Source organism: Euwallacea fornicatus, chromosome 38 (genome assembly GCF_040115645.1).
Source record: "Euwallacea fornicatus isolate EFF26 chromosome 38, ASM4011564v1, whole genome shotgun sequence".
Lineage (NCBI taxonomy): Eukaryota > Metazoa > Arthropoda > Insecta > Coleoptera > Curculionidae > Euwallacea > Euwallacea fornicatus.
In genome coordinates this window covers 288,263-302,475 of record NC_089578.1, presented here as the reverse complement: position 1 = coordinate 302,475, position 14,213 = coordinate 288,263, and the positions used below count along the sequence as shown (strand labels likewise).

Below are 14,213 nucleotides of genomic sequence, written 5' to 3'. Positions count from 1 at the left end.
TAAATATTATGATTTATGATAACTTTGTTAAAATTTAATTACGCCAAGTAGCAATTAAATTTTAACAAAGTTAAATTTTAATTAAGCCAAAGTAACAACAGGCAGCTACAGACGTCACCCAATGCGACTATCAAAACATTTAGAGGCCAAAAGGGGGCGATTTTCGAGAACTCAGAAATTGTCGGGTTTAGGTAGAGGGTGATGTCGACGAAAGCTTTGGATTTTTGAATTTTGAACACGATGCCGGGGAGCAAATTGGGGCACCTCGTCCGAAATCGGCAAGTTATTGACGTTTTAAATCGTCTAACTTCGGGGGCATACTTCGGTGGTTCTGGGAGAGCTTTCCTCAAATTCAAGTTCGACTACGCGGAGCTCATTAAGTTCCGTTGGAGCTTCGGAAGGCCGGTTTCGAAATTCGCGGCCCTTAGGGCGGAGCACCGATTTCCGTGGCGCCTTGCAGCTGTCGAAAATTCACCGAATAGTTCGGAAACGGTAAATTTTAAAGATACGGTGCGTCGCACAAACTCTCTATAAAATTTAAGGAGAAATAAAAAAAATTGAGAAAATCTAATTTGTTATTGCCACACCTTTGCGGCGGACCCTGTAGGTTTGAAGATAATTTTAAAATGCGAACCTTTGCCGTGTTCAAAATTTCGTGCGAAATTTTCTCTCTCAATCCGCATATTTGCTGAGGACTCCCCCGCCACCTAGCCGCCCAGGAAGGGGGTAAAAATTACAGGGTGTCGGAAGGTTTGATTTTTAAGGGACTTTTCATCAACTATGCAAAATTTGATAAACATTTTCCTTGCGCGAAGAATTACCATGTTTTATTTTTAGGTAAGCAGCGTCGCGAACCAGAACCCTCCGACACCGAACCAAAACTACCAGCAAAACAGCCAGCAACAGTCGCAGCAACAACAAATGTCCCAGCAGCAACAGACTACAGTGTACGCCACCGTCAGTACAGCCAATTTCAGCCCCGGCTCGAGCCATCAACAGACCCAATTCGTAAATGCGAATTCGGGAAACGCTCAGCCTGGGTACCCACAGGTGAGCTTTCACCGTCGAAACCCCCCATTGCTGACTATTCAATGTCCTCCTTTTTCAGGTGAACACCAGCAGTCCGCAGGTAGTTTCACACAACTCTAGTGGATACCCAGGCAGTGAGCAGTACAGCGGACAGCAAAACCAATGGATAGACAGCAAACAGGATCAGATGATGTGGGAGCAACACTTGCAAGTCCAGGAAACCAAATCTGACCACTATCAACCGGATCAGCAACAAAACAGCCACTCGCACTATATGGCTCATCGCTCCGAGGGCACCACTCCGACGAAACTGGCGAGCGAGGGCCCCCAGAAGGTTTTTTCTCAGGCCGATAAAGTGAACTTAAACACCCGGATAAAAACCATGATCCTGAACAAGCAGCAGAACGACGTGAAAATTGACCAGGAGGTGAAGAACGTGGATCAGAACCAACCTACCGGTCATTTTTTATGGTATAGCCACCATCATCGCTTAGACGCTCTAAGGGTTGATGGTGGCCCCGACAAGTTCAACAGCAACTATTCATCGGATAATACTCATACATTTGCTCAAGTTAAGCCGACGACAACTAGAAAGCTTCCACCGTCAGTTTTGAGGAGGGAAAGTGCCGCTTTCGCTCAGATCAGCCCAGAAAGGACTAACAATAATTTGTCAATGCCAGAAAACTCCAATAGCAATAATGTTTGTAATGAGACTGATTATTATTTAAAAAGCCACAATTTGCATTCTATGAGGATCAAAGGAAGTGTTGATGACCGAATTATGGAGCGATGGGATTCTACGGTTCAGCATTTGCCCAGGAACACATACGATCACAACAGAAGCGAGAAATACGTCAATCCAGAACCCAAATTCCCAAACATGGCACACGAGAGATCCCCAGTGATCTCCCGAGCACGTCCCGACGCCTCCCCTCAGTACAGCGAGCCGCAAGTCCAATCTCCATACAGCCAGCAAAAACTATTTTTAGGGGGATGGGACATTAAACAAGAACAAGGTGCATTCTCCTCTCCTGAGGACACCAAATCCTGGCTGCAGGACAGGAGGGATGAAAGCTCTACGCCACGCAAAAAGCTGCTGTCCGAGGACAGTTTTCTGAGGAAGCCGAAGTCAGGGGAGAAGAGCTCTCCTCCCAGAATGGTGGGCGAGGAGATTCCCCAATGCCATTGTTTCTCCCCGGATCAAAGACCTCCGGAACCCGGAACCTATTATACGCATTTAGGCTGTGCCAGTAGTCTTAGGAACCTTAGGCATAATCTCGAGTCGCAGACCGGAGCTAAAGGTCCGGCCATTCGGATCGAGAAGATCAGATATACGGGAAAGGAAGGGAAGACTGCTCAGGGGTGTCCGATAGTCAAGTGGGTAAGATGAATTTTTGATCTTCCGTTCTCCTTCAGATCTCGATTACATGAGTGTTTACATGCAAATTCTGCATCTACCCAAGGGTAGCCCCCCATCATCGTCGTCATTTATATCTTCTCTTCAGCTCTAAAGCACACTTTTAAGAACCCGAAAGCTGAGACTCGTTTTTACCCTTTAATTCCCTTTTGGATCTATTTGGCGATTCCCCCCACCGAGTTTTTCCCAAAATTCACCTCTGAGCTGAAAAAAATTTCACCACTGGAAACTGTAGCTGGTTCTGTACAGGGACTTTTTGTAGGTTCACCGTCGCGTTTGCGCAGAAGAAAAGTATCTAGTCATAGTGAAACAGCGCAGAGGTCACACTTGCCATTCGACTTTCATTGTGGTGTGCCTGGTGGTGTGGGAAGGAGTGACCAACGAGAATGCGGACGAGCTATATCAACTCCTCACGGAGAAACTCACCAAATTCGGGCTGCCCACCAAAAGGAGATGCTCCACCAACGACTTACGCACCTGCGCCTGCCAGGGAATAAACGAGGACAAATGCGGAGCCAGCTATTCATTTGGATGTTCCTGGAGCATGTACTACAACGGATGTAAGTTCACTCGCTCCAAAGATGTGAGGAAATTCCGTCTCAATACTAAAGAGGAAGAAGGCCTAATCGAGGAAAAACTGCAGGATTTAGCCGACATTGTTAGTCCTATGTATAAAGCACTTGCCCCGCAATCTTTCAAGAATCAGACACGTTTCGAACACGTCGCACCGGATTGTAGACTTGGGCGCAACCCAGGGCGACCATTCTCTGGGGTGACCGCCTGTGTGGACTTTTGCGCCCACTCCCACAAGGACATTCACAATATGGTCAACGGGTGCACCGTGGTCGTCACCCTGACCAAGCACAAGGGAATGGCGAAGCCTCTGGAAGAGCAGCTGCACGTGCTGCCTCTATACGTTCCAGAGGATACGGATGAGTTCGATTCTCAACAAAACCAAGTTTCCAAGTGTGCCAAGGGAGAAATTGAGGTTCTCAGCAAGTGAGTATTAAATTGTGGACGCATCTAATTCCGTGATGAAATATTTCATTTCCTTCCTTCTCACTTCTCTTCATCCATCAATTAAAAGAAGTGAAGGAAATATCTGAAGTAGGTGCCTGCCCATGCTCTTTACTATTAGTCCGACTTTCCTAGAGTCGAGCTAAAATATATGCTATTTTTCTTAACTAACATACAGGGTGATTCGCAGCGCAACCATCACGGAACAGGTGCGCGCAGAGGACCTCGCCACATGTCGATTTTTCATGTAAAGCTTTTTCCCGACGCCCACCGTTGCTGAGATATCGGCTTCAGAAGGCGGAATGCCGAAATTTCCAAAAATTCCGCATTTCAGGAAAGCCCGGAATAACCATATTCGGGAGGTGTTTTTGGTTTATTGGCCTCTTGGTTTGCTAAAAATTTGAGCTGGCTGAAAGCTCGAAGAGGGGTGGTTCAGGGGCCACCCTTAAAATTATATGATGTTTTTTAACCCTAATATGCAACTAAGGTTTAACATTATGGTAGTTGATTCACTTTCACATCTTTGTGTGCTCTTGTGTGTTTTCCGTTGGTTATTGAGAGAAAAAATTGCGATTTGGTGTCAAAACCCATCAGATCCATCCGAGCAGCCCATCGTTTCCAAATGGAATTTAAAGTAAACGTCTGGGGTGTTGTAGGACGGAATCTGATTGGACCGGCTATTTCTCCAAGCCGACTGGACGGCGCAGCCTGTATATTTTTCTCGCAAAATACTCTTCCTGAGTTATCGGAAGTCTTTACGACTGAGCTATGAGCATTGCAGTATGGACGTTCGAGAGCAGTTTTCAAATGGACCGGTATGTCGGGGGAATAATGGCCCTTGGCCTCCGCGATCTTCAGGTTTAACCCCACGCGACTTTTTGCTCTGGGGCACCTTAAAGGAGTTCGCGTATTCGACGTCGGTTGAGACTGGGGATGGTTTGTGGACCCCCGGTGGTAATAATTGTTCTAAAAAATGACGTATAGTTATTGAACGGGGTGGATTTTAACCTGCGACGAAGGGCGCGTCAATGCGTAAGAGAATATGGCGGAAACAATATCTCCGCTATTTGTCTTATTTTAGTAACAATTAGCCTCCAGCAGCGTTAAATTTTGAATAAATTTTACTTAACGTTTATTAATAATGGAGCCGCGCTTCGCACATCCTTTGCAAAATCCCTGCGTGGCCCTTTAAGGCACTTAACTCCTTTCTGCTGCATTTGATCGGTTTTGACACCAAATTTTCCCCAAACTTTCAATTCGTTCGAAGCCAGCGACCGCGGGCGTCGGCAAGATGCTTCGTAGGAAAAATCGACACCTGTGCAGGTCCTGTGCGCGCGCCTGCGCCGCGCCCCGCAGAGCAAGAGACCCACTCAAAAATCTCCGTTCTGATTCCAGGTACGAGTGCGAAGTGCGCACATTTTCAGAACCGGCGGAAAAATGCAAAAACCGCAAAAACAAGAGAGAAGACGGCCAAAGAAAGCGCAAGTCTTCCACTCCTCATCCACCGTCGTCTCCATCGGTGTCGTCCACGTCATTGCTGCAGTCTCCCCAAGAAACTTCCAGTTTCCACAGTAGCGCCGAAATCCAGAACGATCACATCTCCAGCACCGTAATGGACTCTCCGGTGTCCAGGACCGGTTGGGGGTATGACCAGTTTAGCAATTCTTACGGTAGGCACGCCCAAAGCCTTCCAAGCAGCAATTCATACTTCAACCCAGCAGCGTATTATAGTGTCCCTCAGTATTTCAGCCAACACTACAGCCGCGATGGGTACCTCAATAATAATTATTCAAATTACTCCAATAACTACGAACCGAAAGTGCTTCCTCCCTTCAATCATGGACTATCTAGTCCTGACTGGTACAATCACAACGTGGCCTCAAGTGAGTCAACGGACAACAGCCCCAAATGCAAAACTGTGGATATCAGATATAGCGATAATACTGAGTGCTTTAGAGATTCAGAGATGGGGGGAATAGCTATAGCTCTGTCCCACGGGAGTGTCCTGTTCGAGTGTGCCAAACACGAGCTACATGCAACGACACCTCTGCGGACCCCTGATAGGACTAGTCCTACTCGCATAAGCTTAGTTTTCTACCAACATCGAAGCTTGAATAAGCCCCAACACGGTCTGGGCGACTACTTGAAGCTGAAGGGTCTTGAACCTGTTGATTCCAAGTTCAAGACCGCAGGTTTGCTAAGTAATTCAGGAGGCGAGGTGGGAGTTGAAACGAGCACTCTGCCAACCTTTTCTTTCACCACGACCTTTCCCATGTACCCGTGTATGGTTACAGGTGCCTACCAGGAGCCCTATGTGGGGTCCAAGACCATACCAAAAAATTAAGTTGCTGCCATTTCTTAGTTTGCCAAAGTTAGTAGTAGTATTTTAGGCTATGAACTTGTATATTGAGCACTGCTATTCACGACCGCTAAAAATAATGCCTTTGACTGTTTGGGAATTTTCTGCGACGAAAAGGCTGTAAAATGTACATATACTTTAGGTCTGAAGCACAGTGTATGGTTTTCGCGATTTTTAACTATCACTCAGTATGGAAAAAATACCAAAATGCTTGTGATTTCAAGTAACTAACGCCGTTAACTCATAGTGCCTCTATGATCTCAGAAATACTAACGTTAGAATATTTAACATTGCCGAAACAAAGTACAAAAAGTCATTCAGTGTACATAACAAAGTATATCTTTACCAAAGAAAGCTTTACGCATTAAGGCTTAGCCAGTGTTTCAAACAGCATTATTGCTTAGAGCAGTAAACAGAGTGTAAGATTTTAAAAGGTTTTATATCAGTACTATAAATTTAAAATTTTACGTTATCTGCTTCGTTGCGCTCCGATCGGTTTTCAGTTCGCTGAGAACACGAGATTTGATTGATTTCGTTATGTCTGAGTAGTGATGTTAGTGAAAATGAACAGTAACCAGGAATGCGGTTTGATATATTATTAGGGGTCTGCGATCTTGCAAAGCTCACGTTTTTTCACTATTTCATAGCAATAAATCGTATGCAATTTTATTGCAATAAATCGTTTGCAATTTTATTGCAATAAATCGTATGCAATTTTATTGCAATAAATCGTTTGCAATTTTATTGCAATAAATCGTATGCAATTTTATTGCAATAAATCGCATGCAATTTTATTGCAATAAATCGTATGCAATGTTATTGCAATAAATCGTATGCAATTTCATTGCAATATTTAATATGCAGTTTTATTGCTAAAAATCATACGGAAATTTATTGCTATGAGTTGCAAGCAATTTTATTGCAACGAATCGGATGTAATTTTATTTCAATAAATTATACGCAATTTTATCGTAATGGATTATATAAAATTTTATTGCAATTAATTATGTGCAATTTTATTGCAGTAAATTTTGTGCAATTTTATTGCAATTAATTATGTGCAATTTTATTGTAATGAATTATGTGCAATTTCATTGCAATGGATTATACGTCATTTTGTTGCAAGAAATTATATGTAATTTTATCGCATACGCATAATTTATGTGCAGTTTTATTGCATTGATTAACTGCAGTTTTATTGTACTAATTAAGTGCAGTTCTATTGCAATATATTTTATGCAATTTTATTGTCCATGATACCACAACGTCCTTTTCGAACCTTCCCAAGACTCGAGACTTCAAACCTTTCGCAGTCCTCTTCCCACGACCACGCCACTCTCCACGTGCTCCGAATCGACTCGTGTCCCTTTGGACGCAGACTGGGCAGTCCGGTCATACAGTGCCGTACGCCCTATGCCATCCATCCACTGTCATACACCCAGGATCACACGCCCAGCGACCAAGCAAGCTCCAATAGTCATTCCATCAACTAACTCCATATTCGCTCTTCACTGCGGATTGAAAGTCTTACGTGCCCCCATGCAACCATTGAGGGCTGAAATGAGAAATTTTGAATATCTCGGTATGGTGAGAGATAGTACGAACGCTGTGAAACGACCTATTGGGCTTGGCTGTGATCGCCTGCCTTGTGTGAGCGGTGCATTGGTGGTTAATGTCTTGTATAATGGTTCTCTCCCTCAGATCCGAGGGAGACGCGCTCATTGCCCCCTTCTGGGGAGTTGCGATGAGGCATTGCGAACTCAGGCGGAGCAAACTCCGTGGTGTTTCAGTTGATATCTCAGGCGTGGCAAGAGAACCTGGATTTTTTAAAATTTCAGCTGGGACATTTATCAAGTCGGTTCTATTTTCCCCATCGCCCAGTAATATGCCGCTTAGAGAGCTCCCCCGAGCCCTCTTAGTCTCCCCGATCTTTTTTTCAAATTTCAGGGCGGATTTTCAATCTTCCCCCAATGAAATGGGGAAAAATTGTCCTGCTCACATTTTCCCTCTATTCCTCACATTACCCCCAACTTGTGCTTTTTTCCTCTTCTGAATCCGACGTCAGCGACTTTTTAACCTCTCTCTGATATCGATTCTCCCTTCAAGGGACGCAGGCCGTTTCAAATCCGACGCCACCGTCGAGATCTCGGAAACTAAATGAGATGCAGCAGTTTTGAGTGGGGGCGCGGTTGCGCTGCTCGGCGCTTCACCAAGTGCCGCTTTCGAAATTTTGATTTTCGGGCGTTCCCGGAGATGTCCGGAAGAAACCAAAAATTTCGGTTTTCTCTGGGGTCATGTGACAACGAAGCCCCACAAGCACATTTTCGTTGCCACTCTCTTCCTCGGCTACACGATCTCGCGCTCGCATTTGCCCCCCGACGTTTCTTCCTTCGGCCGCCATCGTCAACTCCGTTCCCTGTTACGGGCACGACATCGGATTTTCCGAGAGAAAGCACGTTCGAACGCGTGGCTGGGAAGAAGTAGCCTTGAAAATGCGCTTGCGCTCTTTTCGTCGAGCAGCGATCGAGAAATAAGTAAAAAACGAAATCTTCGGTTTTTAGTTTCTCTCCGGACGCCTTCGGGGGTGCTCGGAAAGTCCGACTTTCGAAAAAGGGCCAGCGCCACTTCGCTCCCGCTCGAGCTTCCCGGCGCTTCCTTTAGTTTGCGAGGTGCCGGCGGCGCGGGCCAGAGTTGCAACGTCCCGCGCGGGACGTTTGATGCCCGTTCGCCGGCCCTGCCGCACGCGCGGGTGAAATTAATATTTCAAATCGTTTCGCCTGGTTCGACCCGCGGGTTCGCCGGAAAGGCGGCGGCCGATCTTTCGCGCCGCCGTCCTGCCTTCTCAGGGGCAGAATTCCAGCGCATTAACAGACTTTAGTTCGGCGGCACCGTTGTTGATTTACGGCTCCCGTCGCCTCTTTCCCGCGAGGCGGTCGGGCTTTTTCCTCCCCTCTCGGGCGCCCCCTGGGCGCGACTTCAAAATTGGTAATTTTTTTCTTGTTTTAGTGTAAAACGTGTGTAAATTCCGGACGCAGTGCGGTAATGAAATTCTCAATGCTTCTGGAGGTTTTAGCTGCCGCGTAGGTTTCGAGCGTCCCTCGGTCCTACGAACGCCCCGTTCGGGGCTGCCGCGGCGCGACCTCGCAACGGTCCTTCTGGAGGACGACACGCGGACTACGAATGTTAGGACGGTATGAACCGATGAACAAGCTCGAAAAAGGACAACAATACCAACTATACCTCATTTTATATCACGCTGTTATTACTCTAGGTAACTGAAATAGTTTATGCATAACTAAACATCAAATGTATGGAAGAAAACCCTTTTAAATATTTAACTTTTCCTAATGGTTAATCGAAAAATTAAATATATTCCATTTTCCTGTGATATTGTGTAAGTCGTTATCACCACTGCGAGCTTGGGGAGCATGAGCGAATGCTGTAGCGATTAAGGCTTGCAAATTCGTATTCCATACATTTCAACGCCGCAATTGCAAAAGGTAAAATTCCGGGATACTTTTAGTCTATGGTAGATGATAAGATGGGTAAAATGTATTGTTGTTGATAATCTCCAAATAAGACCGTAACTATTGTAAATTGACTTATCGAAAAATATGCATTTTATAGTTTAAAAGTATTTTTTTATTAAAAAAATATTAAATAGAGTATATGGTAATGTCTAATTCATCACCAGTGGATCTGTTTGAATGTATAGAATTAGTATACGCTGTTGTTTGAAAATTAAGTATTTTAAAAGTATAATATTAGCCATCGATGCCAAATTTTTTCAATTAGATATTCGCTTTTGCAGTTTTGCCCTTTCGACTGAACCATTGCACACGTAAGGTAAAATTTGAACTCGGGTTCCCATCGCCCGCGATGGGAACACAGGCGGTTTAGCGATTAGTCCTAAAAGTTAAGGAAAAAAAAAAAACCTTCTTCAGGGACGTGCGTGTCCTCTCTTCGGCCACGTTGAGTTGCCACTCTTAGTACTGCGAAGCCGGCCGCCAGGACGGCCGTATGATTTTTGTATTTTACTTAGTTAAGAACTATCGAAGTCACCATTATTAATTTATTGCTATTTATTAGTAGATTAGTTTTGTCGGGGTCCAGTACCTTTGCACGCAGCCCCCCTGCAGAGGGGGCATTCGCGGCTAGTTCGGACGGTGGCGCGCGTTGCGCGCGTCCGCCTCGGTCTTGCCCCCCGCGGGGCGCGGGAGAAACGCCTGTCCCCGAATTCAACCGGCGATTTTGGCCCCCTTCCTCCTGAAAGCAAAGAATTTTTTTTTCGAAAATCGGCAACGTCGCGTTGCGCCCGTTTCGCTCCGATGCTTTCCCGAGGGGCTGCACGAACTGGACGTGCAACGGGTCCGTTGCCTGCCGATCTTCGAAGGGCCAGGTTCAGCCCTTAAGATCACTTTCACCGTGCTATCACTGCTCGCGCAAAAAATTCCCGTTGAACGATCTCAACTTTTCCAGCACGTTTCTCAACGTTTTAGCCAAATTTTAAGTTCCCAAATTTTTTTTTTTTGCTTGAACCCGTAGGTCCTCCCCGCGGTGGGAGGAGTTTTCTGGTCAACGTGACGCTCTTGCCCGTCGGTTGAATTCGCGAGAGGTGTTCCCCCAACACCCTGTATGCGAGGCCGAATTGCGTCGAGTTAAAATTACGAGGTATGATTGGTTTTGCTGTAAATATACTGCACCCCTGTAGGAATTCTATACTTACACAGAATACTATAGAATTGTATATATGAATTTGTCAACAATCAATTTGTAAATATCTTTTAAGTGGATACTTGCATTCCATTTCCTTGTTCCATTTTTGTAGAACTCTCATCGCCCTTCATTCTCGGAGTATTCAAGAAAGCAATATCTAAACTACTTGAATTTCGTGTTGTATTTTATGTGGAAGTATCTACTGAAAATTTAAGCATTTTTTTTATCGGTATTGCCATCTATAATTCCTAGTTCTAGAGTTTTTATTGAGAATTAAGACATTAAAAGTACGTGTATTTGTCTTGTGAATATATTTATAATATAGCAAATGTTCGTTTTATTGCCCGCGGAACTGTTGGAAAATTGTTCAGCCCCCTCTGGCGCCAAGAGTTCAAAATACTTTAAAGTTCTGGTTAAAAAAAGCACTTGAAAGGCAATTGTCATCGAAACAAAGACATATGCTAATTACAGTGAAATATCCCTTGGCGGACACCTCCGATAAGAGGGCGCCTCCGATAAAGCGGACACCTCCGACAAGCGCACATCTCCAATAAGGGGGCGTCTCCGATAAAGCGGACACCTCTGACAAGCGCACGTCTCCCATAAGGGGTCACCTCCGATAAGGCGGACACCTCCGACAAGCGCACGTCTCCAATAAGTGGGCACCTCCGATAAAGCGGACGTGTCCGATAAGAGAGCACCTACGACAAGCGGACCTCTCCAATAAGAGAGTACCTCCGATAAAGCGAACGTCTCCGACAGGCGGACGCCTCCTTTAAAGCGGATGTCTCTAATAAGAGTGCATCTCCGCTAAAGCGAACATCTTCGATAAGAGAGCACCTCCGATAAAGCGGACGCCTCCGACAAGCAGACGCCTCCTTTAAAGCGGACGCCTCCGACAAACGAATGCTTCCGATGAGAGGGCACCTCCGACAAGCGGACACGTCCGATAAGCGAACCTCTCTCACAACCGAACAATTTTCTGGATACCAACTCTTTTCCATAAGAGATTCCCATAGATATCCTGAGTTCCAAAAATGTGGTTCCTCCAGTTTTGTGTCGAATTCGAAGCGTTATAACTTCTGTATGAATCATGCGAATTCAATTATTTTTTCGCCGCTGTACAGCCTGGCCCCGCGGTTGTTAATGGAAATGGAAAGACCGGATTTTGCTTCTTCCTTCGTGGAAGTTTATGGAAAAATTTCGATCAGTGTTCGTTATCACTTTTAAATCACTCTGTCTGTGAATGCAGCAGTTGCGTTAAAAATCTTGACAGGTGGATGGAGAGTGCCCTTTTTAGTAAACATTTTGTTCTCCAACTCACTGTTTTACCTTTAAAATTGTCCAAATCGCAGCGATTTTACTGAAACCTCGCAATCGGTAAGGAATCCAACCCAAATCATTATATTCAATAGTTTAACATTTTTACTGAAAAAATCGTGTTCTGACCAAGGCAAAGTCCCCAAAAATCAATAAACTCGGTGCCACCTCTAGCAACTCTTAGAGATTCCACCTTTCTTGGCATACGGGAACTCAATCTCGGTACAACTTGCCTGGTACCACGTACCACTCTTCGACGAATGCATTGCGGATTCCTTCTAGATTTGCTGGAGGCCGGGAACGCGCCCTAATTCGTCTCGCAGACGGTCAATTGGGTTCAAGTCTGGACATCACGCGGGCCATTGCAATGTGTTGATACCAGCAGTTGCTACGAAGTGTCGGATGGTTCCTGCTGCATCTGGTCTGGCATTATATTAAAATTTGGACCTACTAACTCGCCATGCGATCGCACATGCTGCTGTAAGATGTGCGAATCACAAAAATTGTCAGTTTAATTGCGATTGATAATTAGTGAGAATAAGTTTTTGCTACGCTTCTTAGTTTGTTAATAATCGGTTTTTCCATGTGCAATTAAGGACCGACAGCTCTCACAATCAACAAAAACACTTCGCCTCATGGTTAAGTTTGACTGGAAGTTAGTTCACGAGCAGCTGCAACAGGACATTGCAGATGCGACTATAAGGCACCTGCCAGTGTCCCGCCCCTTGAGGGGCCAATGGGGTAGTTTCGTCTAGACGCAAATTTTCATTGAAACGAAAAAATTACCCAAGGGGCGCCCTTAGAGTTTGATTTTCGCGGCGCTAAGTGCAGATGGAAGTTGTGGTAACCTTACCAAGAGACCAACGAAACAGAGTACTGGTCGGACTCGTGACTTCCGACGAAATTTTATTCCAGGTCAGGTGGTCGCCAGACTCCAACTCGAATATCATCAATGATGAGGAAAATTATAATGAAGAGAATTTTCGTAGAAACGGCGAAATCAGAGCGGAGCATTGAGCAGGGGTTAGAGCGGCCGGACTTAAGGACCAAATTATTAGAGCGCGGTCAATTTCTGTCTAACTCTCATCGAAATGGGCTCGATATTGGATTGATTCTTGGTTATCTGGAAACTAACCGGATGTTAAAGCTAACAGCACATCAATAATCGTGCGCGGAACCTTACGGGATCTTCGCGGCCTAATGCCTTTGGGCCGGATCTTCCATGAATGTTCAAATTTTTTTCAGAGGACAAATTCCATTATTTTCGAATCTTTATTAACATCGCCGTAAATCTTGCCGAGTTGCAAACCCGATCTTCAAGTCATGTTAGAACTGTGCACACTGCTTTCTCCACTGTCGATTCTATGTATCTCGTCTGTCTCATACCACCCATTAATAATATGCATAATCAGTGAATTCTTATGGAACCTTTTAAGTGAATTTGGGCACTTTTACGGAAACGATCCGTCTTGGAAGACTCGCGCAGCGACTACTTAATGGAGGAAATAAACGATCGAGACAAGGATAGGCGCAATTAGCTTTGGGAAGTAGACAGGTAATAATTGTCCCTTGTGAAATCACTTCACGCGTAATTATTGCGATTGTTTTATATGAGCTTGAGATGTCATATGAGAGCATCAAGTGCTTGTTAGTACGGAAGCGAGTCGAACACGAACCGGAATTATTGTTTTTTTAAGTATTGAAGAGTCGGACCCAAAAGCGAAAAGTGCGCGGTAGCTTTCCACATAATCTCCCAATTCGAGGGTAGATTTCTCCCATCGCATTGTGTGCGCAACCGACTGCGCACGAACCCCTCAACGGCTGCGTCGTTGTCCCCGTTACGGCCCCTTCAACGCACCGAACCCGTGAAGGTCGCACGGGGATAAATCCGGACTGCAGGGAGGCCGTTCCAACGTTGGTCACTGAAGTTCTGCCAACTTTCCCCTGGTCAGATTGCCCGTGTCGTTGTCGTGAACAGAGTCACGTTTCTGATCTTGTCTTTTTTGGCGATACGCGAGGTTCGTCAAATACCCTCTGCAGACCCCAGTGAGCACGGGGTTCGTTCTCAGCCCTTTCTCGTCCATCCAGGAAGTTCTTACGCCACTTGGGTTTTCCTTGCACAGGTCTCTCCGTGGAGTGCTCTAAGTCCTCGAAGGATTTCTGCTCGTTTTACACCTAAGAGCAATGCCTCGCGCAGCCTCAGGGTGCACGTCGTGCTCACCCACGGTGATGTACGCCAAAAACGCGGCCTTCGTGGACTTAGCAGAACGTGATCTCCCTAAGCGCTCCCTCAGCTTTTTGTCACGTTTTTTCGACCTTTTTCGAAGCACAAACGTTCGGTTGTGCTTAAAAAGG

At 45.5% G+C, this 14,213-nt stretch overlaps 1 protein-coding gene across 5 annotated transcripts in view; it reads left to right on the top strand.

Moving 5' to 3' along the window:
- The window catches only part of Tet (Ten-Eleven Translocation (TET) family protein), a 105,678-nt gene extending 94,811 nt beyond the window's left edge, over nt 1-10,867 (top strand). For all 5 annotated transcript variants that reach the window (XM_066301108.1, XM_066301107.1, XM_066301110.1 and 2 more), the window contains 4 exons: nt 838-1,050; nt 1,109-2,410; nt 2,709-3,445; nt 4,859-10,867. In XM_066301108.1, coding sequence (XP_066157205.1) covers nt 838-1,050; nt 1,109-2,410; nt 2,709-3,445; nt 4,859-5,807 — 3,201 coding nt within the window. In that variant the 3' untranslated portion in view covers nt 5,808-10,867. The remainder of the gene's footprint in view (nt 1-837; nt 1,051-1,108; nt 2,411-2,708; nt 3,446-4,858) is intronic.
- The last annotated feature ends 3,346 nt before the right edge of the window (nt 10,868-14,213 follow it).